This window comes from Euprymna scolopes, chromosome 29 (assembly GCF_053919585.1).
Source record: "Euprymna scolopes isolate OS-2025 chromosome 29, ASM5391958v1, whole genome shotgun sequence".
Lineage (NCBI taxonomy): Eukaryota > Metazoa > Mollusca > Cephalopoda > Sepiida > Sepiolidae > Euprymna > Euprymna scolopes.
In genome coordinates this window covers 84912678-84935647 of record NC_136510.1, presented here as the reverse complement: position 1 = coordinate 84935647, position 22970 = coordinate 84912678, and the positions used below count along the sequence as shown (strand labels likewise).

The following is a 22970-nucleotide window of genomic DNA, read 5'->3' as shown; positions in this document are numbered from 1 at the left end:
GAAAAGGGAAGAGGAAGGGACTATACAGAGTAGTTGGCATAACAGAATTTTTTTTTTTTTTAAATATATTTGGCTTAACTTCCAACATAACCAGATCATAAAAGTACATCTATAATATAAATCTCACCTGTCTGTTTAAATGTATGTACGTTTGTATGTATGTCTGCCTAAAACTTAGAGATGACAGATTTTCACGATATCGGTATTGTTTTGAAGCTCGACCCTTAGGATTACAAATATCGAAAAATTGGCTAAAAACATTAATTACTTCACCCTCAACTCGGCAGTTTTCTACAAGGATGGTTGTTTTTTTTTTTTGCATCGCCATTTTTATAAGTCATTGTAGTGGTTGGAACGACTTTGCTAATTTCAATGTTCTGAACTTCTGGTTGCATCATGGAGTAGGAGTAAGACGTCAAGTTTTTTTCACTTTCTTTTCCGACTTCACGACACGGGATCAGGCCTGCTTACTACCATTTTTTTTTTTTACATTCTTTTCGTCCTTCGCTGTTCGGGTTCCAGCCTACTACCACTTGTGTTTTGGGTTTTTTTTGCTCAACACACACCTCCCTCCAAACACCTGGGCAACACCGGGTACTCAGGCTAGTCAATAAATAAGACACTATCATTTCAGTCCAATAAAGCCAGATTTTTTTTTTTTTTCCAAAACAGAAACATTCATAAAAATCCATTTTTTTTTTTTTTTCAAAATATGTTTATTTTTCTTCATCAAAAATAATAAAAACAGGAATTCAGATTTGTATCTTGATATCCAAATCACAAAAACAGGAGAAAAAATTACAGATTGAACTGTATTGGTTGAATATTGCAAAATAAAATTTTTAAATAAAAAAGATTGAAGAAAATTACAAGTAATTTTTATTTTTTTTCAATCTGAAGGATTTCTCGAGTTTTTGTGTATATGCATTAAAAATGGTTGAAAAACAAAGAAAATCCAAAAGAATTGATTGGATTTTCAATTTTGAAATCAACACAAAAATGTTATTAAAAAAAAAAAAAATATTAAAAAAAAACAAACGAAAAAACAATATCTTGAATTCCTAAATTTACTCTCAAGAAAAATCTGAATGTCAAGTAAATCTCAGGAATTAAAGAGGAAGTTGAGGTTGGGTGTGTGTCAAACAGGGAAAGGTTTGAGAAATATGAAAACCCACTGGTACACACAGAAGAGTTAAATAAAATGAAGATGTTCATGTGAAAGTTTTCCTTGAATTATATGGAAATGAAGTGGGGGGAGGGAGTAGAGGTTGGATAGTTCTTAGATGAGAGTCAAGTGAAAACAACCTGACTTAAGAGAAATGCGATCTGTAAATGGAATAAGATGAAGAGGAAAAAATGTATTAATGACTTAAAAAAATTACTTCTATTATTTAGCTTTATCTTGAATGATATTGGTGTTCAACAGGAAAGTTGGTGGGATGGGATTATTCTTATTGAAGAAACTGAATTTGAGCCAATGTGTAAAAAAAAAAAAAAAAAAAATGAAAGAGAAAAAGATTTGTCTATCCACTCTACAAATGTACAATCAGTTTTGAAGCTTTTCGTAAGGCTGCCACTACACGAAAATAAGAACTAGTTTTCATCTTCGTCCTCTTCGGCTTCCTTCTCCTTTTCTTCATCTTCATCTTCCTCATCATCATCTTCTACTTCATCTTCTTCCTCCTCTTCTTCGTCTTCCTCATCATCATCATCATCATCTACTGAATCCTCTACTTTTACTTTCTTGGCTGCAGAGCCACCTGTTATACCACCTCCAGATTTCTGTATAGAGAAAAGGTAAAAAGGAAATTTGTTTTAAAAACTTATGCTAAGTAAATAGTGTTCAAAAGCAAATATAATATTGTCAAAATGCATCATAATACTTGCCAATCTTAGTAAATCATGTTAACTACAATATAGATATCTAGAACACTAACAGAAATGCTGTATAAATATAATTAAGGTCACTTTTTCAGCAAAAACCGTCCTCTCATGGCTTTACGCATGCGTCAGACGACGTCATAACCTGATTTAGTTTAAATATTTGAAGAACTGACACAATTTCATGTACGTCGTGTTAGGTCAGAGCGTTGGGTCATTAAACGTTTTGCTAAGTAAATAGTGTGCAAAAGCAAATATAATATTGTCAAAATGCATCATAATACTTGCCAATCTTAGTAAATCATGTTAACTACAATATAGACATTTCAAAAATTCAGTAAAATTAGTTAGATAAGGGGTCAAATGAGTAGGCTTCTTGGGTTCTCTTAATTTTCCCAAGCGACACTTGTGCACAATTTTTTTTACTTAGAATGACCACTTATCAAGGTCTGAAGACCACTCCAGGATAAGAGTTAATGAATCTAAGGTAGTAGTTTAGTAATCGTAAATGGTGTAAATTTGAGTAGAATTTGATTATGGGGATGACTCAACAAGAATTTGTTTACATTAGATTTGAAGGCTACCATGTTTTCATTTTTTTTACCAATGATAAAAGATTGTTATGGGAATAATATAACCCAAACTTTTTTTTTGCACAAGTCAACACAAATATGGTCTCTGACAAAATCTTCTTTGTACTAAAAAATTAATTTCCTAATCAGAGATAAAAATATTTACCTTATCTAAAAAATATAAGAAATTTGTAACCTTTAATGATTTAAAAATATTTGATTATTTTGCTACCTATACTGATACTAAAATCAACTGTCTAAAGGAGAATCAGATTTCAATAAAACACACGCATTAGAGAATTTATTTTCAGTTTTGATAGATATTTTCAACCTATAACTCAATTTACAAATCGAATAAAAGTAGAGACTTACTTTATCGTACTCTGCCATTGCAAGTTTATATTTTTTGCTTTCTTCACTCATTTTCTCGTATTGCCTTTTCTCTTCTGCGCCCATTTCACGCCATTTTTCAACAGCTACAAAAATCACAAATGAATAAATTAAATGCAATAAAAAGTTATAAAAATAAAATCGAAATGTAGAATCGTGATTAATCTAAAATAACATTTACCTTCTTTGAGAATCATTTTGTGAGCCGCATTTTCTTGACCATCTTTTGGAACATAGTTTTTCCTAAATTCTTCCAAGAACATGAAATACGATGTCTGCGGTCGTTTGGGCTTGTCTGGATCGGCTGCAGATTTTTTTCCTTTGTACTCCGCCATCTGAAAAGGAAATCAAAACTTTATTAGCTTTTCCAAATTAAAATTTTATTTTCATCAAATCTAAAAATGTTTACTACGGGAATATAGACGCTTAGCAAGATAAAGTAACAGTTAATTATGACTGATCAAAGTTTGTTGGAAATTAAACAAATGCTGTCTTGTTTACCAATTGCCATAAAAGCCCAATTTTTAGTATACAACTAAAAATACAGGATTCAAAAAAGTTCTTAAAAATGTGATGTTATTTGCAGTAAATGAAAATTACAATAGAAAAAATTATTAACTGAAATCGGCCTAAACACTGGGTAAAAGGTGTTTGTCTATAATTGGGCCAAAAAAAAATCTTTATAATGTACATACTTGTCACTGTATGAAGATGTCATATCCCAAAAATCACATAAATCGATCAAGTAGGGTTTTTTTTTTATTTAAGAAAATCAAATATTCTCACACGTTTTAGCAAAGATTTGCTTGTTTGAGACCTAATGAAACCTGTCGGAAATATGGGATCAACAAGGGCAGACAATCGACTTTTATTTTTTTTCTTAAATGTCGAAAACACTTTCTTTTATAATATAAATACAAAATAATAAATTAACAAATACAAAATAATAAATAACTATAACTTCTTTTCCTAAAAAGAATGTCTACTTGATTGATTTATCTTGTATATTTTCACCTAAGTTTTTCATGTTCGTGTATTAAAGTTTGTTTTCACACGAAAAAAAAACAGTGTTTTTGACATTCTGTTTATTAAAGGAAGTCAATTTATTTATTAAATAAGTTAATTTATTATTTTGTATTTGTATTATAAAAACAAGCGTTTTCGACATTTAAGAAAAAAAAAAAAGTCAATTGTCTGCCCTTGTTGATCCCATATTTCTGACAGGTGTCGTTAGTGTTGTTAAGTCTCAAACAAGATGGCGTGAAGCAATCTTCGCTAAAACATGTGATAATATTTGATTTTCTTAAATAAAAAAAAAACTACTTGATCGATTTAGCGATTTTTGGAATATGACATCTTCATACAATGACAAGTACGTACATTATAAAGATTTTTTTCACATTTTTCTTTTAAAAAATTTTTTTCCGGCCCAATTATAGACATGCACCAAAATCTATTTTATTTCTCAATGATACAGAAAAGATATATTTTAGTAGTTAACACATAGGATTTTCTCAATATGATTCATAGCACATAATTGATTAAGTTTGACTTATTTAAATACTGGATCATGTAAAAATAAAAAAAAACTTGATAATCAGATATGAGCAGCCAATATTAATATGTGTTTATTTTGTTTTTGTTTTTTTTTAAAGACAGTAAACTATTTTTTTTTTTTTTTGCTATAGGAGATAAATTTTTTTGTTTATTTTTCAAGTGAAAAGTTTGGAGAGAAAAAAAATGACATAAAACTGGCTTCAAAGGCAGGGGAGTAAAATGAAAGGGAGGTAACTCCATCCCATTTACCAGTTTTGGATAAGGGAAATCAATAGAGAAAAAAAACAAAAAAACACGAGATTTGAAACATTTTCTTACCAATTTTTATATATTATAAATAAGAGCTAGAGATATTCATCATAGATGGATAAAGCAGCACTCACTCCTTCTAGACAGAACCGGCTTTCTCCGAAAGTTTCATGTGAATATCAAATTCACAACCGGTCCCCAGTCACTTGTATATTTAAGTCAGGAGAGATGATATTAGGTTTTGCAGAGAGTTGTTGATGTCCTCCTTCATTAAAGCACCAAGTAATCCCAAATTGTCACCCATCTGGTACTGACCAGGCTTAATATTAGTTAAGTGATCTAACAAGAATCGGTGTACTGACATGATTATAGCTTATAAGGTTAATTCAGAAGAAGGTGTTGAAATCCTAAAAGGAGAGGAAGAAAGTGGATCTTGGGTTTACTTTCGGCAGCCTCGTAACTTATGCTTTTCTTATTTCGTCCTTTAGTCTTCATTCTATGAGTGAAGTTTCTGACAAAGGGGAAAGAATTGCTGTTTACCCATGTCAGATTCTATAGCATTTGATACTTATTGTTGATTAGTTTGATCTTGAAGTTGCATTTTTTTTTAAAAAGTTTTTTTTTGTTTGCATCAAGCGATTTCCATAAAATAAAATAAAGCAACATTACCTCTTTTTCATATCTCGCTCTTTCTTTTGCTGCTTTCTCGTCAAATGGTTTCCTTTGTGCTGGACTCAAATTCTTCCATTTTTCAGAACATTCTTTCGTGAATTCTGCAACCTGAAACGAAAAAATATTTTGATAAATTAGTTTTAATCTTAAATTTTGATTGCAAAAATTACAATTTAAGAAATCAAATCTAAATTTTACAACAGGAATCAATGAAAATGTTTGATACGTCATGAATAATTGTAGAATTCAGTTTCTATTTAACTTTTCTCCATCTTCATTTACATTTGATAAAAGACTTTGGGAAGCTGGGAATAGAAATAAAGTTTAACACAAACCCAAAGCACAATTTGCTTAAGTCTCATTTTTTTTAAGTGCGGACACTAGGTTCCCTTGGTTGATCTGAGGGATACAGAATTTTCTTTAAATAAATCCAAGCATCTAAAAGAGATTCAACGTTAATTCAGCTTGTGTTTATCTTTGTCATCAATAGAGAATCAGATTCACTAAAATTGATCAGGTGAGACTAAACGAGGTAATTTGTCGCTAATGAACAATGTATTAAAGTATATTTTTCACTTCTCACGGATTTTTCTAACATTTATCTAACAAAAATAGCAATTGTCATCGTCTTGACATACCAGTTCCTAACGAACGTCTGAAAAAGATGTTAGTTTTTCTACTCTGATCATTTTCATAATCTTGAGTCACAAGTTCATAAATTAAAAATTGATCTCGACCAATCTCTTCTGCAAATCAAATATGCAAACAACATGGATCATGTGTTCAGATTCAAGTTCTCCACATTTTAATCAGACTAAATTAGCATGGAAAACAGGAAATCATTTTTTTTTTTTTTTTTTTTTAATCATTTTTGTTTTCTTTTTTTACCTTTGAGATATTTTTTCCTGCCTTTTTCGCCTGTTCTCGGCAATCAGCCATGAAAAAGAAATAAGCTGTTGTTGCTCTTTTCGGTTGGTTAGCATCTTTTGGTTTTCTTTTTTTACTAGCTTTATCCAACTTCAGGCAACCTTCAAAACACAAGGAAAAACAAAAGTAAAAAAATGGCCACAATGAAACATTTGTAAATGAAGAAAATTATATAAAAAAACAATTTAAAATTTTGAGCAGATTTGCCGTTTAGTTGTACAAATATCCTCAAACCAGTTCGTCACAAAAAGGGACTCGTAAAGGTCGACACCGGTATCAGCAGAAGTTTGTTTACATGTTTTACTAACTTTAAATGGGTAAAATATAATCACATAATTATTGAAAATGTGATCAATGTTATTAAAAATTAATTTAAATTAACCACATTGTTTAACAAATAATGCAAGATGAAGTTTTAAAATGATTGAATATATTTTATTTTATAATTTAACATTAAAAGCATTGAACAATAAAAATAAAATTTTGGGTACTTATGTATTTTTTGGTACTGTGCTGAAATATTTTGAAAGCCATTCTTAACACGAGGAGGGTGTTTTGTAACTATTCTGTGCTTCCATCTTACCATTAAAAGAAAAAGAAAAAAAAAGAAGACATCGGGAATTTTGAATTTAACCTGAAAAAACTATTTAAAAATAGCGTGGTACCAAAAATGCGTAAGCACCAAATTTTGGTTTAATGTCACAGTAGATATTGTTCTCAGATGCATACAATGGGAGATGGTACCACCCTATTTATATATATATATATATATATATATATATATTTTTTCAGTTTAAATTCAAGTTTCACTATATCTTTTCTTTTTTTTTTTAATTGTAAAGTGGGAGAACACTCTCACCTCCTCATTAAGAATGGTTTTCAAAAATTTTCAGCACGGCACAAAAAATACATAATTACCCAAAATTTTATTTTTATTGGTCAATGTTTTTAATTTTAAATTATAAAATAAAACACATTTAATCATTTTAAAACTTCATCTTGCATTATATTTTTTAATTTGTTAAACAACATGTTTAATTTAAATTAAATTTTAATAACATTGCTCACATTTTCAATAACTGATTATATTTTAGCCATTTAAAGTTTTTAAAACATGTAAACAAACTTTTGATCGATACCGGTGTCAACCTTTACGAGTTCCTTTTAGTGACGACCTTGTTTGAGGATATTTGTATAACTAAACGGCAAATATGCCAAATTTTGTATAAACCATCAATCAACCAAATTTTAATGAATATTGTTGAATTGGCCTGAACTGCTGTCATGCCATGTCTTTAGTGCTCCAAATTTTTAAGAGATAAATTATTAGGGTTACTTTATTGATAAGTGATTATAAAGAAGAGCATTTTATTTATTTTTAGTGAATTTCTGAAAAAAATAAATAAATAAATAAAAAAATACACAAGAATTTATTTTTACAAGATTTATATTTTAATTTTTACTTGGTTTGTGTACCAAGTGAGTGCTTACATGAACATATAGACAGTTTTATTTAAACATGATTGCATTATATTATATACATAAAAAAATATAAGTCGAACGTTTGCAGGTAACATCTTTAAAAAAAAAGAAAAAGAAAAAAGTCTTTTGCACTTTTGTAGAAAGTGTTCCGAACGCAAGGGACAATTCCATTTTTTTTAAAGTTAAAAATTTAGGATTTTTTAAATTGGAAATAGGACAACTATTGTTGATGTAAATATATATTAAATTGTAATTTAAATTAGATACTTTTATTTTGGCTGTTGGAATTTAATATATTGGCGCATTGATTTATCAATTGGCTATCTTGATAATTGTAGGTCCTATTTCGAAACCTTGACAACATGTCCACCAAAAGGCGACGTCAGTTGAAAAATGCAAAATCTGGAAACGTGAAACGAAATAGGGTTTGATAGTTAACGTTTTAATAATTGTTGAGCTTTATGAACATTGTTACATAAAAGTCACAACTTTCTTTTATTTTGTAATATTTAACATTGAAATTTATTACAAAAAATAAAATTTTATTAAAATTGAGTTATCCCCCCCTATTTTTAAAATATATATTTAAAATAAAAAACAAAAAACTCGTATTAAACAAATGAACGAATCTTTTAATAAAAACCTTAAAAAACTCATAACATTTTTTTCATTACAAAAGAAAAAAATAAAATCTCTTAGTGAAATGGAGCTTTCCCTCCTCAGAATTTCCGACTTTTATTCTGCGTCTTTTGCGTAAAAAATTATTAAAATGTATTTCGTTTCATGTTTCTGGATGTTGCATTTTGCATCTCCCAAGTGACGTCACCCTTTGGTGACAATGTTACCAATGTTTTGAAATATGAACTATGATTGTCAAAATTGCCTATCATTTTTTAAAAATTTTTTTGATTTTATTTTACTTACGGAAATTGAAAATGAAGTCCATTTTGCAGCTTTCAGATAATTGAAACGATTCTACAAACTGGTTCAGTTTATACAACTCTTAATAAATATATAGTCAGTGTTGTTTCATGGGAAACGTTGCAAGTTCATCGCACGTTAGACAGTGCTTATTTAGAATTACTTTTTAAAAATATGATGCACAAAGATGTCATATTACAAAAATCATGTAAACTGATCAAATAGATTTTTTGGTAAAAGGTGCAGCATTTTTCCAACCTCAAAAAGTCCTTTAAAATTACTAGAGTTTCGAAAATGAAAATAACGTTTAAAATTCCAAGTAGTTTCCAAGATATGAAGAAATTATAGTTTTAAAAAGTGGGGAATCACTTTTCTATATGAATTTAATGTAAAATGAGCACCCAATTTATGGCCACCTGGGGTGGTCGCTACTGACTTATGCAATTTGAATGAGAAAACCATTCTTCAATGGTACTAATATCTAAGAAATATTGCAAGTCATCGATTGTTGTCAAACCCTTATCAAATTGGTGGACAAGGACATATCGTCAAAATCGATGAATCCTTGATATGCAAAACGAAATATAATAGAGGAAGAATTCCATAGCAATGGTGGGTTTCAGTGGCTGAGATAGGCAAGATAAGATTGGATTCTTAGTTTTTATCAGTGATTGCTCATCAGAAACCTTAATACCACTGATAAAAAAAATTCATTAAGCCTGGAACAATATTCTGATTGCTGGAGAGCATATACACCCATTGCATCTATCAACATTAATCCTCCATATACCCATGACCAGGTAAATCATAAAGAAAACTTTGTGGATCCAATAACCGGGGGTTCACATGAATAACATTGAATGCTTCTGGAGAAATGCCAAAAGACGGTTTAAAACAATGAGTGGAGTGCCGTCAATTACATTGGAATCCCATTTGGATGAAATCCTATGGAGAGAAATGTATGGTAAAAGTGGGAAAGTCTTTCGACAATATTTTACGACATCTTTCAGAGTTAGGGTTAGGGTATGAAACAAATTTTGTTCTTTGAGTATTTTGTAAAATTTTGTTTTAAAAGCATTAATTCATTGTAATAAAAATATTTAAACCAAATGGTTTAGTTTGTGATTAAATAAATTAATACTAGTAAATGGTGTGCAAAAAACTCAATGCGCACAAAAAAATAAAAGAAAAGAAACATTCTTTGAGTATTTTTTAAAATTTTATTTTTGTACTTCTGCAGTTTACGACCTGCGCTATTTTTGAATATTATTATTTAGAAACTTATTATTTAACATGGTGAAGAGAGGTTGTTTTGTAACTATTCTGCACTTTCACCTAAGAATCCAATAAAAAAGATGTTGTAAAACTCAAATTTAACTTGAAAATACCATTGAAAAAAATAGCATGGGTTGTAAAGTGCAGAAGCATCAAATTTTATTAAAAAAAAAAAATTAATAAAAATCATAAAAAAAAAAAATAAAAAATGAGCTAAATTCATTTAAGTTAAAGAAAATTTATTGACTTGGACAATTTGAAAATAAATGAAAATAACCTTAAAATAAACATGCACGTAAAAGAAAAAGTTGTGCATAAATCATTCTCGAAGAAGATGAAAGAATTATCTTATTAAAAATAAAATAAACACGCACACAAAAAAAAAAAATGAAAGAAAATGAACTCAATTTATTTAAGTTAAAAGAAAAATTATTTAAGTAAAAAAAAAAAAAAAAAATTGAAATAGTGAGTAAATAAAACAGACAAAACTCCTTGCGCATACATACTTCTAACGCAAGGTAGCATCGTTAAAGCGTCTTTTTCATGGTGCCTTACCCTTTTTTCTTTCAGGTGTACAAATATTTTTTTCTTTTGGAAATTAACTTTAGTCTTTCAAATACAATCAAAAGCAGTTGGAAACCTACAGAAAAAAATTTATGATAAATCAGCTTTCAAAAGTAGGTCACCCATCTTTATTGCACCATTTTTTGCCCATACGTTAAAAAAAAAAAAAAAAAAAATGATCCCCCACTTTTTGAAACTATAATTTCTTAATATCTTGGAAACTACTTGTTTCCTGGAATTTTAAATGTTATTTTCATTTTTAGCACCCCCGAAAACCTATACTAGTGGTAATCAAAGAATTTTTTTAAAAATAAGAATATCAAATTTTATAACTAAGCGAAACTTAGTGATTTGATCGGCCATGATGTATAAATAAGGAGACAACTCAATCCAAACTATAGAGATTAAAATTAGCCTAATAATGGATACATTTATCATTAAAATTGCTAAAAATCGTAAATTCTTATTTTTCTTAGTTTAAAAAGAGCAAAAATAAACTACTTTGTCAATTTACGTGATTTTTCGGATATCACATCTTCATTCTGTGATGAAAGTTTTTTTTAAATAGTATAATTGTAAATAAGTTAGATTACGGTCGTCTTCAATGGTCGCATTTCAGATTCTGATGATGCTCAAATTTCCCAACTTGAATTTTTGAAATCAACTCAAAGTATCATCATCACTGCAAAGTATCATCATCATCATCGTCACTAAACAATTGACATATGATGCGGCAAATTGATGCAGATAAGACAACTTTGAAATCGTAAAAGCAAAACAACCCAAAACGAAATGTATAGACAATTATAATCTTTCTCACAAATGTGGGACACGGTGAGCATTTTATATATATATAACGTTCCTGCTTCCGACTGTATGAATTTGAAAACAATCACGACACGCACTTCATTATATATTAAAACTTCATCCAATGACTAACAATAAATAAAGAAAAGAGCCATTTGTTTTTATTAATTACTGTTATAACCAGAAGTATTTTTGGCACTTCTGCATGACAGTGACATTAGCAACAGAGACGAGTTATTGACCCCTGTTCTTCAAAAGAGAAATGACATTTAGCGGCCATTATGTGAACCTTAAATATTAAGTATTTACGCTAACGCAAAAATTTATAACAAAATAAATAACACAAAAATATATGAAAATCAAAACATTTATTGAATAAAAACAATGTATCAAAATATAATTTTAATGAATTAATATTTCTTTTCAATGATTGATTTAGTGTATCCAAATATAATTTTACTTTGTCAATGTAGCAAAATGGAAATTTAAAAACATGAAACGTTTATAGAGGTTTAAGATTTTTTTTTTTTTTTTTTTTTACAGAAAGATTGTTTTTTTTCATTGTATAAACATATCAAAATATAATTTTTGTTTGTCAATGTAGCAAAATATATTTAATATTAATAATTTTAATATAGAAGTTTTTATTTATAGAAATTTATAGAAATTTTTTAATAATATTGTTTTTTTTTGGGGGGGGGTCAATAAGTGATTTTCATTGAAACCTTTTTGGAATATAATGTTTTTGCACAATTACAAGGGATAGAGTTCCCTTATTTGTTCAAAAACCCCTTCCAAGGGATTTTCTTTGCACAAACTTTTAGAAAGGTACAAGTTATTGACCCCTGTTCGGCCGACACACCCCCTCTATTGACCGTTCTTGAAACTAAAATACCATGCATTCGCCTCATGTTACTGTTATGCAGAAGTGCATTGTTTTTTTATTTTCGGCAACTCAAAATCTATAATAATCAGAGCAAAAAATGCTAGAAACGATCTACAAGTTCATTGCTTCCATAAAATGTGGCGATTGTTTTGAAATAATCTGAATCACAAAATTCACATGTCATCATGTCAAAAGCATGACGACGAGAGAAGACGAAAAGATTTTTCGTAACTTTTTTTTTTTTTAAATCGGAGGGAGATTCAATTACGCAATTACGTTAATGAAATGGCGCATGCACCATCATTAGGTGCGCCTGTGCAAAAAAAGAAAAAAAAAACATGGCAGTAATAGAAGGGAATAATAAGTCTATCATAAGTCAAGGTCATTAGTTACCTGACTAGGGTATTAATTAAGACTATATGCTAAAGTTTTGATCCTCTTCTGTTGAAGAGGATCAAGTAGCACTAGTAATTCACATGAAAAATATGAGGGTAGGGTCACTGGCTCAGGTCTTTGTGGTTCTTTCATTATGCAGCCATGCATGACTTGAAAGCATTTACTGAGGGAGCATTGATGGTGTGGGAACTTAGCCTGTTCTAAATAGGAGCCACTCTACTAGAGAAAAAGTGGCCATGGGAGCAAGGATGATGCTGGATCTGCATCTTCAGATTATGCCCCCTGGTGGATCGGTTGAGGGCTGGAGTGAACAAGCTGTTGCCACAGTTGAAGCAAGGTCTGTTAAAGGAGACACTGTCAAAACCCTTTATTATTTTGTAGGCTTGTAATATAACGGCACACTGTCTACGGAATTCTAGAGTAGGAAGGTGAAGATGGGTGAAGCGTTCAGAGTAGGGCAAATCAGAGACGCCTTGTACAAGTTTCGTTGCTCTATGTTGGACCCTTTCCAGAGTGTCCTTTTCTTTTTTTAACCTTGGGCACCAGACCACAGAAACATATTCCAAGTGTGGGCAGATTAGGGACTTATAAAGAAGCAGGAAAGATATTGTATCCAGAGTTGTAAACGTATGTTTGATGGCTCCAAGAATCCAGTTGGCTTTGTTGACCTGGAATTCAACAAGCTTAGTGAAGGACAGCCTTCGGTTAATGATTACACCAAGATTCTTCTCCTCATATGTCATGAGTGTAGCAGTTTTCATCATTATACATCATGGTGTATGAATGGTTGGGATTGTTATTACCTAAATGCATTGTTGTACACTTCTCAGGATGAAACTGCATACACATGATATTTGCACAGGATTGGAGTTGGTTTAGGGTTTAGGTCACTCTGCAGAATCGGTAATGACTTGAAAAATCTTGGTGTCATCAGCAAACATGAGAATGAAACTCTCCAGCATCTCTGCGATATCAGCAACAAAGAGACTGAAAAGTAGTGGGCCAAGAACAGAACCCTGTGGCTCACCACTAGTCATATTCGCCCAGTCAGAACAAGTTCCATTAACCATGACTTTCTGTTTCCAGTGTGTGAGAAAACTATGAACCCACTGTAGCATACAATCCCAGATTCTGACGGTACTCAATTGTGTGAGGAGTCGCTCATGAAGGATAGTGTCAAAGGCCTTAGCGTAATCCAGAAAGATGACATCAACTGGTAGATTATGACTCGGTGCCTCTGTATAGATGTCAAGAGCTTCAATAAGGTTAGTGACGGTTGACTTGTCAGAAGTAAATCCATGTTGTTCACAAAGTTTTTCTTTTTGTTTTTCTTGAGGCGGTCAGTAATGTCCTCGAATATTAGCCGTTCAAAGATCTTGGAAACAACTGATGTGAGGGAGACTGGGCTATAATTGGCCGGGTTGGGCTTGTTGCCTTTCTTAATAGGGGTTACAATGGCAAACTCCACTGAAAAGGTACATATCCATTGGTAAGGCTGATATTGAACAGGATGCAGAGAGGAGTAACAAGGATGTGGGCCAAGAAAATGCACAAAAAAAAAGGTCCTAAAGTATAAAGGGGGGGGGCAGAAGAAAAGGTGACTCGAAATCGACAGCAAACAGTGTCATAAAAAAATTTCAGTTTTTATAACAAATATAAATATACTTCAGAATAAAATTATCCAACAATTAGCTGGTATGGAAATTTGTGATTATAAGATTTACAAGATATTACGGGCAGTAATATTCTAGAAGTATTATTCCACCTAAATAATAATTGCTCGATATACAAGATAGAGCAAATAAATCAAATTTTGGTCATTCAATGAATTTTAAAATTTATGACGTGAAATGTCTGAGTTTCAGATCAAAGATTTTTATTATTCTATGTAAGACAATACATTAGAAATATTTTAACTCCTTATCCTATGGTATTTCGATGTCTACCATCTCTTCAGAGGAGAAAATATTAGCAAATAGTTATAATGGCTTACACCTTATTTGCTAAAGTCAGTTAGACATAGAAAATCACAATTAAAAATTGATTGAGTAATTAAAAGTCATAGAGTAACAGAAGTTAAAGAAAAGGATATAAAAGTTAACATCCAAATTGCATGGTAAAATCCGAAGTGAATGTCCTTCAAAGCAGTGTGGTAAAATGATCCAAACTGTATTTTGGGTAATCCACATCACAATATAATGATCCGAATTGGGCATTTTCCTGGATTAAATTTCCTTTGTCATATAATGGGTCCGGTGGATCCTTTTATTAATAAACATATAAATTGATATATTTAATATTTTTTATACTCACAGAACATGAGCTTATAATTCCACTATAAAATAACTTTCAAATTGTTAATAAAATTAAAAAATTAAAGCCGCTTTAGCAGACAGGCCATGTACGATGAGACCGGACTCATTATATAACAAAGGAAATCCAACTGGTGTACATGAATAAATAAATCCAATACTTCATCCACTAACACTTGGAAAGGTTGTGTCAATATGCAGAACTACCTCTCGGAAACACCTCTCACATTCCGCCAGCAGAGTAGACAGCTTCAGATCACAATACAAGGTTGAAGAACTCCAAACATCCTAAGGATTTTAAAACTTCAGACAAATAGGTGTGTCCACTCCTGGTATCCAACAAACAATTAGCTGAAACAAAAGGTCACACATATTATAGGTGGAAGGTTGCAAGAGGCTCTCAGGTCTGAAGCTACCTGATAAGTGTCCTTGTGAACGCTATTAACAGGAGGCCGGAGTCCCCCACATCTCTTGATGAGTAATTGCTTAATGGCTTCACAAGTATTCCTTAATATGGAAGATGATGGAGGTATCCTTCTTCCAGATAGCTGGATCACTTCTCCCTTCAGTTCTCGGGGAAATTTCAAGGAGATTATTTTCACCAAAAGTCATGCCCAGCAGAGAGGTCATCAGAAAAGTCACAAGCGAAGAACCTACCCAATTTACCTAGTAGCGATCTAGTTTTTGATAAATAAAAAACATCTTAGTATAACAGAATCGAGTATGACCTTTTGTCGTTTGGGAATATAGTATATCCTGAAAAATATTAATAATTTCATTGATACCCAAGTACACTCTTTTAAGGATGTCGAGAGCAATCTGATAATTACCATTGGTTACACTCGAGTGGTTTAATCAATAACAAGGGTCTGTCGGACAGGGAACATTCAAGAAAATTCAATCTTTCAGCATCTGTCACCATACCTAACAAACAAAGTTACAAAATCCTATGCGGTCCTTGTTCATCTCTAGACCACTGAATGTTGGTCCCACGATTTGAATCTGCGAGAGTTTCACTATAAGGGAGGAGGACACATGGCTTCCAGACGGGAAATCAGTAGCACCTGAAGAGAGAGTCCGATCTTGGGAAAAATCCACCGGAATCCGAACAGCAGCAATGTCTTCCATTTCCTTATGGGAAATCATCTGCTCTTCTTCTATCTGTTCTGCTTCAATTCCGGAAGGAGAAAGCTGTAATTTGGTTATGTGAACTTCGATCTCCATCATACACTCTCGGATTTGGCCCTGTAATATAGTGAACAACTGAGCAGTAACCTCTCCTCTACGGCACCTCCTTAGTCTGCCGTGAATCTTAGTCCTCAGGAAAGAGACTTGATTCCATAAGTCGTTCGTCATGATGAGTAAGAAAAAAAAAGAAAGAGAGGGGTAACACTTCTGATAACAGGCAAAATTTTGCAAAATATCGAAAATTCTCCGACACCAAAGAAACTAGATAGATCAGAGTTGGGCCTGGTACAACGGTGACAAAATTTTACAAGATCGCGACCCCCAGCTCTGATTAGGAATCAAGGAACACAAGGCTATAAAACAAACCTGTGCGTCTGTACTCTTGTTATTGGTTACAAAATAACGTTCACTAATCGGTATCTGTCATCTGAACATATTGCCCCAATGGAAGCAATCCTTTAAATAGCCAGTAACAGTCATACATATGCAATCACTTCCAGCAGCAGCAGATATAAGCAAGAGTCAAACGCTACCAGGTTTGCTCAGTCCAAAGCAAACCCGACCCTCTTCCAATCTCCAACCTCCTCAAGCCAAGTGAGTTTAACTTATTTTTCCCCACAATTAGTCAAAGCAACTTTGTCACGGGTGATTTACTCAGTTCGTCAGCGAAAAAAAAATCTTGGGTAATTGTGCATAAAGCGAGAGCCTAATTATTATTTAATAAACTGTGGATGGATTCTGGTCACACGTGAAAAGGAAGATGAGGATGGTAGCGACTAATGATAATTTGTTCCATTCCCATCTAATGGAAGAGTTGTGGAGACGGCGTGAGAAAGGGCACGCATTTCCACGAATTATTAAAAGCATAAGACAATACACTTTTTTAAAAAATGTTGAATTTTCAAAGTTGTTTTATTTTGTATAAATTTATATTTTGTTACGTGGTTCATAACTTCAGATTTTATTTTGTTCGTTTTTCTGTTAAAGCAATATTAATACAGTAGGCACCGCCAAAAATGGCCGCAAAATCAAGTTGTTGTTGTTTTTTAAAACTAAATTACATTTATTAAAATCAATTATTTCTGAGTAACTTTTTTTTTCCAGAAAGATAAAACCCTGAATTTTATCATATAGAAAACAGAATAATGTAAAACTTTTTCTACTATTTTTAATTCAATTTTAAATGTTAAATTTTCCCAAAAAGTTAACAATTGACATTTTTTGTCTTGCACAAAAAACGTACTTAAATATTTAAAAAAAAGGGTTTTTGAAATAATTTATTTATTTATTGTCTAACTAAGATTTAGGATGATTTTCTAAGAGAATATGCAAAAATATTATAATATAAGTACCTGAATTTCAAATAATTCCACTTATTCACATAGGTAACCAAATATTTCACGTCGACGTAGAGTTCAGATCGACTCTGTTTACGTTTTCTTTTGATGATAAGAAAACTATGGAAGACCAAACAGGCCAAAAAAACTTATTTTTCAGTGACGAAAATTTCAATGTATTATTAAGCTGAGGCTGGCCAGTACCATATGGGTGACCACTTGTATGAGTTTGGTTTTTAATGTGTATGTGTGTGGGGGCCAGGCTCCCCAAAATGGGGGGGGCAATTTAAAGCAGAATAAAAAAAAATTATTTCAGCGCGTTTGGTCCACCGTAGTCGAAAAGCGGCAAACGTTTTCAAACGAGATCGAAAAGAATGATGCTATTTTTAACACAAAGGGCACAATATTTATCGAATTTTTTTTTTTGTATCGATTATTCAAAGCATGCCCTGTTTAATAATGGTCATGCATTATTCGGCTCGCTAAAAAAAAATTGTTAATTTATTTATCAAAAATTTTAAAATGGCTTTTTTCGTATAAATATTAAAAAATTTTTTGTTTTGTTTTGCTTAACTTAAATTAATTATTTTACTTAACATATTCACCGAATTTCACACTTCAAAACTCAAAAGCGGGATAATTAAACACAATCGAAGTTCTGATATTCAGACGTCAAAATAAGGTATGCAAACAATTTTTTTTTTTTTTTTTTTTTGAATCTATAATTCTGTCCCTTACAACAACACAATATGTTTTGTTCAGTTTCAGATGATTATTTTAAGCATATTTGTTCCCACTTCAAAACAAGGGGGGGTTTTGTAAGCAAAAAAATATATATATATAAATATCGTTTATGAAAAATAAGTACACTGTTATAAAGTTCATTCTTCTCCTAATAATCGCTGAAAATTTCGTATTGATCGGATAATTACCTGATTTTTGGTAGATTTTTAAAAAGACGGTTCGTCAAAAAGTACTGACCTGCCCCCCCCCCCCAGTTTTGGCGGTGCCTATAATACAGTGTAGACTTTCTAAAAATTGTTTCATTTTTCTGTTAAATAAATAGTTATAAATATATAAAAATGTAAATTTTGTTCGTTTACTTTATTTAATTAAGTGCTTTCTTCCAATATTAAAATATTTTTTATATTAATTACATATTTTTTTAATTTTAAAACTTTAATAATTCTTATTTTCAAACTAATAATTTGTAACATTCGTGATTTGACGGTGTAAAATACTGATGTGACCCTTCTAGAGTTATCGAACTTTGCCGGGACTTAACTGTGCAAGTGCAATGCAAGCAAGACTTCCGAAAAAATTTTGTAAGAAATTATTGAAAAATATTGCAGTGTTTACATAGCTGGTTCTTTGGAATAATAGTGGCGCCTCAAACCACGACCCCTTTCCAAAAAAAAAAAAAAAAAAAGACAACAAACGCTTTAGTGTTTTTACTATTTTAAAGTGCTTTTTATTTTTTTTTTTTTAAGATTGAAACACAAGTAGTGTGACTAGTTGTTAACTTAGAACAAGGGCGCATAGCGAAAATTCTTCAGGGTTTGAATGTATTGTAAAGCTTTTATTGGGGTCGAAAAACGTTTTTCAGACGCCATTTTACTTGCCTCCCCACGAGGGCAGAGTTAGACACAAGGTCGGTTTTTAATGTAGAGAAGCAAATTACTAAAAAACGAAATGGTGAAATATAAAAGTAAGTTAAGCTAAACGTAAAAAAAAAAAAAAAAAACAATTCAAAGAATTAAAGAAGATTAAAATTCCAAGAAATTTCGAACATTTATTACTATAAACATAACGAAAATGTGAAACAACAAAGTGAAAATAAATAATTGCAACCAAAGGCAATATAAGTCAACGTAAAAAAGGTCAATGAAACAAGCACCGCTGTCACGTGTCACGTGACCTAACTGTTCAGATTTTTCATAACGAGGTTCGTCTGCGACAGGTACTTATTTAAGCAGCTTAGAAAAAATGGTAAAACTATACAAACACCGTGACAGCGAATTAACCCTACCCCTAACCCTAAACCTAACCCTAATCCTAACCCTAACGCTGTCACGGTGTTTGTATAATAATACCGAAAAAATACTATATTTTACGACCTGCCCCAGTGTAGTATAACCCCCCTCCAACCTCCCCATGTTAAGAACGGTTTTCTAGGTTAGGGGAGTGTTATTCCGAAAGCCGTTCTTAACATGGGGAGGTGGGGTGTTTATAATAGGCTGGAGCGGAGCAGTGGGGCAGGGGCACGTTGTAAAAATTTACCTTTTTTTTTTTTTTTTGGTACTAAATGCAGTGGAGTGGATTGATCCGTGCTGAAATAATAACATTATTATTTAAAAAGCCATTCATAACATGGGGAGAGGAGGGTGTTTTGTACCTATTCTCTACTTTAACCTTACAATTGAATAATAAAAAAAAAACATGATAAAACTTTAATTAAACTTGGAAATACGATTTAAAAAATAGCGCGGATCATTAAAGTGCACTAGCACCTTTTTTTAAATAATTACACAAAAGTAAGGTTTAAAATCAAAATAATATACCGAGGAACTCGGCAATTTCTTACCCACGTTGGAATCAAAGTTTTTATTTATACAGGGTGAGTCATGGGAAACGGGTGTGATTTTGTATGGCTGAAAGGCTAGGTCTTTATGTAAGATTCGCTGCACAGTGCTCTGACTTATTCCCAGTTCTGCAGAGTGTTGCCTAGCAGAGCGCATGGGACTTCGGAGGATGGCCTCTCTCAACCGATCCACATTTCCTGGTGTTCTGGCGGTAAAAGCAGGGCCGGGTGGTTTGGTTTTCAATAATGACCCAGTCGTTCTTAGTGCACTAACCCATCTAAGAATGGTATTGCGGCTTGGTACATTACCCTGACAACCGCTGTTGAATTTTCGTTTGAAGAGACGTTGGGTTTTTATCACTGATTCACCATTTTTCACATAAGTGTCATAAACAAACACACGGTGTTCACGAGTCCACGGCAACATGAGGGCAATGAACTGAAGAGAAAAAACCAATGCAAAATCAATAACTAAAACAAAATTTAACGTAAAAGATACACAAATACCAACGTCAAACTAAACGGCATCTAAAGCAGGTTTAAAGACTACCTTCCTCACTCCCTATCCCTTACTCACGGAGAGCAAGGAGCGTTCTAAAAACATCCGTTTCCTGTGACTCACCCTCTATAAAGATGAGTGTGTACGTACGTCTAGTTGTTTACGTGTAGAGTGGCTGAACAGTTTTACTCTATCTATCTCTGTTTCTTTCCTTCTTTTTCTTTAGTTCTATAATGGCTTCTCCCCTTCTTTCTCCCATTTACGTATGGCTCATCTTCACCCTTCACCTCTTAATAACTTTATTACTCACTCCCTTACTAATCCTACTACTTCCATCATTCCTCTCTCCCCTTCCCATCAACGTTTCTGAGACTGTATTTTTTTTAATAATAATATTATTCATGTCGTCCTTTTTTTTTTTAGTAAAAGATGTCGGTTTAATTAAACTTTGTTGTCTTATACTTTCTTTATGGCTAAGTCTATATAAACATTCTCCTACTCTTTGTTTCTTTTTCGTGAGTCACGGGAAACGGATGTTTTTAAGGAAAACAAAACTCGGGAAACGGATGTTTTTAAGAAAACAAAACTCTGCGAGGAGAGCATTCGTTTCCCGTGACTCATCCTGTATATATTTAGAATGACATACGTCTTGTCTTTAAGGAGAGAGAGAAACTAACAACAACAACAAAAAAAGCAAAGTTATATATAGAGAAAATATGAAAAGGAGCAAGGTTTCACAAATAACCAAATCAGATCTTTTATTTATTCAGTTTAACAGTTTGGGAAACAAAGCCATTTAGAAATTTGTGGCTATAATGTAGCCATTTTCATCATTTGGCCGCCATCAAGGTATCAGAGGGGGGGGGAAGGCTTAGACTGACGTTTTTTAGCGCTCATAAAATCAAGAAATTGGAAAGAATCGTCCCAAGAGTAGGTTAATCGCGCAATTTCAGGGTTTCTAGAAAATAAACTATGAAATACTTTTATAATGAATAGGGGCTTTCTTATATTAAAGTGTTCATAGGCATTTATCTCCCTTTGTGCTTTATTTCTCCTTTTACTAGGTACGTGCAAAATGAATGCCGATGCTAAAAATGTATAAACATTTTGACCCCTCCCTTTACTTAAAAATCCACTAAAAATCAGGAAATTAACCAATTTTAATGAAATTTTCAGTATTTATCAAATAATGATCAGGGAATATAATGAACACATTGTTTGTTTTTTTATTTATTTAATTCCGTCTGGAAATGTATTATTATTATTATTTTTTAAATTAAAATACCTTTACTAAAGTTATGGTCTTTAGGTTTAAAAAAAAATGCATGAATTTATTTTGGCTTTTTGGCACTTCTGCGTGCCAGTGACATGAGGCGAATGTATGTATTTTAGTTTCAAGAACAGCCGCCAGATCTCATTTATCAGCCAAAGAACAGGGGTCGATAACTCTTCCTTTTCTATAAGTGCGTGCAAACTAAAATTGTATTTTGCTACATTTTTATACAATCTTTCTGTACAAAACAAAAGTGGCGCTTATGTCAACGGATCATTAAATCTAAGGGAGATAACCAGCATAGACATAGCAAAAATAAGCATATTTTGCAAGATATAATTTGTGATGCTGAAATAATCAGTAGAACAAGGAAAGAATGTTCAAAAAAATAAAAAAATAATTACACGATTACTGTAGCCGAGTTCCGGAAATTACTGAAGCAGTTTACAAAAAGGAAACAAGTTAGCGAAGTTAATCAACAAACTTAAAATATAACAACGTTAAGTATCAAAATAAACTTATTAATTAACGTATTACACAAAACAAAAGTAAACTGTTACAATGTAACGATGTTAATTAATCCAAAACAAAAATTAAATAAACTTGCTTGAAACCGTGGTAAGGGTGTTCCTCGTATAATATTGCCATCAGGGAGGGAGCAATATGTGATATGATTTTTCATTTCCATTAATTAACATGTTTATTTAATTTTTGTTGTTGATTAATCAACATCGTTTCATTGTAACAGGTTGTTTTGTTTACGTTAATTAATAAGTTTATTTTGTTTTTTAACATTGTTTTATTTTAAGTTCCTTGATTATTAACTGGTTTTCTTTTTGTTGAAATTTCCGGGACTAACTTCACCTTCACCCAGCGCTTGCAGGTACAGTATTCGTGTAATCATTTCTCTCTTTCTCTCTCCCTTTTTATTTATTTATTTATTTATTATTTTTTTTTTTCGTTTAACATTCTTTCATTTTCTGCTGATTATTGCAACGTCCCAAATTATATCTTGCAAAATATGCTTATTTTTGCTATATCTATGCTGGTTATCTCCCTTAGATGTAATGATCCGTTGACATAAGCGCCAAAAATTATTATTAAACTATAAATGTTTCATGTTTTTAAAATTATAAATTTGCTACATTTGTATACAACCTTACCGTAGAAAAACACACACAAAAAAACAATCTAATAATGT

The 22970-nt window shown here is 31.7% G+C and overlaps 1 protein-coding gene across 8 annotated transcripts; it reads right to left on the bottom strand.

Moving 5' to 3' along the window:
• Window positions 1-691: 691 nt before the first annotated feature.
• On the bottom strand, window positions 692-20799 carry LOC145252762 (high mobility group protein B3-like). Of its 8 annotated transcripts, XM_080112656.1 has the most exons (8): window positions 20647-20672; window positions 15066-15242; window positions 10482-10566; window positions 6210-6349; window positions 5319-5429; window positions 3025-3178; window positions 2826-2929; window positions 692-1782 (listed from the first exon to the last, which is right to left on the bottom strand). In XM_080112656.1, exons 4-8 carry the CDS (start codon window positions 6258-6260, stop codon window positions 1594-1596), a joined length of 609 nt encoding a protein of 202 aa, XP_079968782.1. In that variant the 5' UTR covers window positions 6261-6349; window positions 10482-10566; window positions 15066-15242; window positions 20647-20672; the 3' UTR covers window positions 692-1593. The 8 variants fall into 8 exon arrangements, with proteins under 8 accessions (XP_079968782.1, XP_079968778.1, XP_079968780.1 ...); XM_080112652.1 differs by lacking the exons at window positions 10482-10566; window positions 15066-15242 and adding an exon at window positions 20001-20436 and having other exon boundaries at window positions 20548-20672; XM_080112654.1 differs by lacking the exons at window positions 15066-15242; window positions 20647-20672 and adding an exon at window positions 20001-20047.
• Window positions 20800-22970: the final 2171 nt, after the last annotated feature.

Excerpts from the sequence above, each read along its gene's own strand:
- LOC145252762 (XM_080112651.1), bottom strand. The coding sequence starts at position 20,424 with ATGTTGCCGTGGACTCGTGAACACCGTGTGTTTGTTTATGACACTTAT. Across the intron at positions 5,430-6,209 it reads CAGGAAAAAATATCTCAAAG|GTTGCAGAATTCACGAAAGA; the intron begins GTAAAAAAAGAA and ends TTTTCGTTTCAG. Across the intron at positions 2,930-3,024 it reads CAAAATGATTCTCAAAGAAG|CTGTTGAAAAATGGCGTGAA; the intron begins GTAAATGTTATT and ends TGATTTTTGTAG.